Source organism: Gadus morhua, chromosome 6 (assembly GCF_902167405.1).
Source record: "Gadus morhua chromosome 6, gadMor3.0, whole genome shotgun sequence".
Lineage (NCBI taxonomy): Eukaryota > Metazoa > Chordata > Actinopteri > Gadiformes > Gadidae > Gadus > Gadus morhua.
The window spans coordinates 17361557-17366556 of NC_044053.1; the positions used below are offsets into that span (position 1 = coordinate 17361557).

General features: G+C 42.9%; 1 protein-coding gene across 2 annotated transcripts in view; it reads right to left on the reverse strand.

Moving 5' to 3' along the window:
* Positions 1-5000, reverse strand: part of grid2 (glutamate receptor, ionotropic, delta 2) — a 376215-nt gene that overhangs the window by 52367 nt on the left and 318848 nt on the right. For both annotated transcript variants that reach the window (XM_030358523.1, XM_030358524.1), the window contains exon 9: positions 3196-3297. In XM_030358523.1, coding sequence (XP_030214383.1) covers positions 3196-3297 — 102 coding nt within the window. The remainder of the gene's footprint in view (positions 1-3195; positions 3298-5000) is intronic.

Genomic DNA, 5000 nt, shown 5'->3' on the forward strand with positions numbered 1-5000 from the left:
AAATGCATTGTCTGTAAATCTAATACTAACCTGAAGCCCTTCCATTTCTCCGCTTTTTATTTCATCTTGCCATTCTCTCCATTTCTGTCTGTGCATTTCCCTGTTGTAATTTTCATCTTTTTCGAAAGCCGCACTTTTGGCTCGCCCTGAAACATATGATATTAATGTCCTCCTCTCCTGTCAAGCCCCTTTTGTTTCACTCCTTGTTCACTGCTTCTGGCCTATTCATCCGCCTTCATTGCAAACGCATAGTTTTTGGCAATGCTGCAGCCAGCATTGCCATTTATTCTCTCTCATTCTCTATCTCTCTCACCCCCCTCTGTCTCCCGTATTTCCCCATTTTCTTCCACCTCCTCGTACTCCTGTCATCCCCATTACAGAAGTTGCAGTGTCTCCTCTTCTGCGGGAATACAGCAATGTGCCCGGCTGTTGCGTACACATGAGCTGGACTCTGAATGGATGGATGCTATCTGGACATTTCTCCGTAGACTGTGCAGATATGCTAGAAATGGGGATAATAGAATAACTTTGCCTGCTTTTGCCTTTGCGTTTTCCTTAATTATTATAATTCATTCCACCTAAGAAATCCTGCCTGGTTGGCATTTATGGGAATAAGGAAAAAGGGGAGGGAGAAGTCCACATGTCTATCATTTGGTAGTGGAAATATGTTAGTTTGAAGTCAACACGTCCATGCCTTGGAAGTCAAGACATTTGTACGGATCAACGGAAAAGAAAAATTCAGTCAGGAGGACTCCCCTTTAACGAGACTTACATTTAATCAAGATTCAAACTGCCCAGTCTCAGTCAATCAGTATAGCCTATTACCTAACAATTGACAGGTCAGCAGAAGTCCTGCTGTGTGCTGTTTCTGCACTTCATTTATTCGCAAAACCCTCTTAAGCCCCAAGGCCTGCACATCTTAGACGGTATTTGACCGGGAACAGTAAACAAAGGACCTTAACTCTAATCTCTAATCTCTCCACATTCAAAACATGCACGGAAAATCTGCGGAGCTCAAACTCAACGTGCTGGTCCTGGAGACAGAGCTGTCTATTCTACTGCCCCATTGTTCCGCCTCACACAGTCCGCCATGAGAATAATGGACATGCAAGGGAACCTCTGTATCATCTATTTAACCAATCAATGCCCTGGCTCTGTCAAGATCAATGTCTGAGAGTTATTGGCCCTAACAGCCCAGTGATTTCATTGCCAATTAACCAATCGATAAATATGCAATGAGCAACAATCTGCCTGATGGGGTGGATCGAATGTTCACTTATTAATGCTTAGTGGTATTTTTGGATCCTCACAGGCGCCACCATGAATGTGTAATGGGTGTGCACGTGGCATCTACGTGCACGATCTCCAGTACTTTGTGGCATAGAGAGCTAGCACACATGATGGGGAGCCAAACGGTGGGTGCATCAGAAGGAGAGAGCCCTAGCAAAGAAAACCTCTTCTAATGGCTCCTGTGGCAAGATATCTGAAACACATGCACATGAACAAGTACACCTTGAGTGCATTCGAAACAATGTCTTCTAACGACCGTTTCAAACACGGAAAATGATATTCCGTGGGGGCAACAGTGTGTGCTTTTTATTCCTAAGAACCTCCATAAAATAATAGACTTAGGCATAGGCAAATATCGTTGAAAACACTTATAAATGCACACACATACAGGCACAAAAACAAACACACATACACACAAATAAAAAGTAGCGGCAAAGGAAAAGACAGAATGAGAAAGTTAATAGAGGACTGATTAGACGAGTCATAATTATTAACTATGACTAATTTAAAAATGACTCATGCTTTTTAATATATAATACAATATAAATATAAAACAAAAAGCAAGACCTGTCCCAAGAAACCAAAGCAGTGTCTCTGTCTGTTATTTATCTCTGCTTCCTCACATGTCGGTCTCTACTAGATAGATCTGTATCCACCATATTTTTCTCTGTCCCTATTTTCTCCTATCTCTACTATGCGTCATCTATCTTGAATATATCTTCTCCGTCCTAACTATCTGTGTTTCATAAATCTTATATCTGTTACGATATATCTTCTTGGTCTCATATTTTTTCTTTAAATTTCTACATTGTCTTCTCTCTATCTGTACTACATCTGCTGTCTATCTCTTTTTTTTCTCTGACATCTGTTCTCTATCTCTAATACATCTATTCTCTGTCTATCTCATCTACATCTGCTCTCTACATATTTTCTCTATCTCTAATGTATCTCCTCTCTATCTCTTATACATCTGCTCTCGATCTCTCCTATATCTACTCTCTCTCTAGCAATGTATTTTCTCCATATGTGTAATATTTATGCTTGCTATCTGTTCTCTCTCTCTCTCTTATATCGGCTTTCTTTCTGGGATATATCCCTCTATCGGTGCCTTTCTCTTCAAAGGGAAGGATATGAAGAATTTACCACGGTGAACCTTTAATGCACTCATGAGAGTCACTCAAATGGATGCTGTGGGAGAGACATAGCGAGAGCTGGGGCTTCACTCTCATACACACCACCCTTCCTTCCCCAGTTCCTGAATCACACACTAATGAGATTATAGCCTGGTTTGTTCGACAGATTATCTTGTTTTCATTCATGTGGTGGTTGCTCTTAGCTTTCTTTAGCTGTGTTGGTTGGTAGCCGGTATTACAGCCAGTGTAACACAGAGGAATGGAGGGCGACTTGAGTCCTGTCTGGTCAGCTACATTCTGACCAGCCCAATCCATTCATCTATGGTCCTCTTACAATAACCTGATTTATTTTAGAGGGGGAAGTCTATACTTCCAGATCGTTCCCCATCCCTCCTTTGCCCATATTAATTCAGACATATCCACCCCATTAGCGGTGATCTCTCGGTATTCTGCCACGAGTGCATATAGGTGCCATGTTCCCACTTTGCAACTAGTGTAGTCATAACACTACATTTGATTGAGTGCTGTGCAAAAAAAAAAATATATGAAAAGACACCCTGACAAAGGCAGACAGCGAGAGGGACGGAGGGAACATTACGTCCAAACAAATGGGCCCATTAAAAATCCTACCTTCGAAAAAAAACAAAAAAAATGTTGGGTTTGTCTCAGGTCATTTCTGGGGACATGGAACGTTGCCCGACCGGCGTGCACCTAATGAAATCACACGGAGCAGCGTGGCCTCAGAACGCCAGCGGGGAGGTCACACACTCACCAGCACTGTGACAACGCGCAGCACCACTCCCCGCATGTTGTTCTCCAGCTTCCTGTCCGACAGCGTTCCGTTCAGACCGTGAACCGGGTCCCATGTCGCCAGCTGTTAAACACACACAAACAAAACACACAGAGTAGAAAATAGAAATTAAGGTATGCAGTTAGACATCTTCAATGAACCCCCTGTTCTTTTTTTTTAAGAAAGATAAATGGGGGCTTTGGTCTTGGGGGGGCGGGGGGTGCATTTCTGTGATCAAACTAGCGCTGACTTTTCATGACTGCTTGGCTGCAATCTAAGCATGAGACGCCTGCTGCCAGGGTTTATACGATTGCATCACACCCTTCCTCAGGACAAGTTTGTTTTGAGGTCCCAAACCAAGTCTGGCTGCCACTGAACTGACGCCTTCAGCTTTCAATGAAATATTGTTTGTAGCTTCAAAGATCAGACTTGGTGGATTTGCCTTTCGAGAAGTCAGACAAACAATATCAAGTACATGAATACTCGTTTTATCTTTCCTTCTCTCTCTCTTTGACACTAGCGCTCTATATACACATACTGCAGACACATTCACTCAATTCTCTATTTTGTTGCATTGTAATGTGTTATTGTTATTAACGCCTGAAGGGGGAGCTGTGGAGCTAGGATATACAGGATTTCATCAAACTAAAACCAAGAGAACAAGCAGAGGATGCTCCTTCCCACTCACACACGCGCACCCATGCAAACATTCTCTCTCACACACACACACCCTCACACACAAACCCCCCCCCCCCACACACACAGACATATTCCTTTATAGAATTCACAAAAAGGTATGTTTAATCCTTTTTTTCTTTGAAGTCCATTTGTCAGAAGATAAACCTGCTAACCTTTACTTCAGGAATCAAAAGCCTTTACTCCTGTAATTGTTCAACTTTTGTTGTGCTGTTCTTTCAGACTCTCCCTGGCGAAATCTCTCTATCTGACAATCTCTCCTTCTCTCTCACACTCCTTGGGAGAAACTACTCCTTACATTGGAACAAATCATAGCTATTGTGTGTTATGTTCCTGTTTCATTTAAAGCATCCATTGTGGGCAAATATGTGGATACTTAACCTTGCTCTCTACATTTCATAATAGATAAAAGATAGAAGGTAGGGATCAAAATGAAGAACCTAAGGTCTTAAGGCAGGAAGACAGACGTATACAGAGAGAGATATACATACAGAGCACGGCCATGCACACAGACGAACGGACCCACAGACAGAGAGACGGTCATACAGATGGACAGACAAACAAACCCAAACATAGACAGAGAGACGGATGTGCGAATAGCAGACATGAAGTACATACAGACAGACAGACGGATGGTTGGACAGACTGGACAGGCTGGCTAACTGTCTGTTTGTATGTCCGTTTGTCGGTTTGTATTCTGACAGATAGACAGACAGACGGACAGACACACTGAAACACAGACGGCGGATTGAAGGTTGAGTCTAACACAGTCTCTGTCCTTAAGTGCTTATAAGGAAACCTGTGGTAGTATTATCGATGGCACATTAGCGGTGTGTGTCCCTGTGGGCCAGAGATACGGTAGTGGCGCCGTCATAGCGTGACCTCTACGTGGGCTTACAGCCTTTACAGCCAACACACAAGGGTAAGGGGGGGACAGACAGACAGGCACACATGCACAAACACACATACATACATCAATACATGCATGCACACAACCACAGCAATCAACACAAACACACTCATCCATAATAACATACCCAATGTATACTATAAACACAACTAGCCTTGGAGGATTCCAATTCCACGTTGAA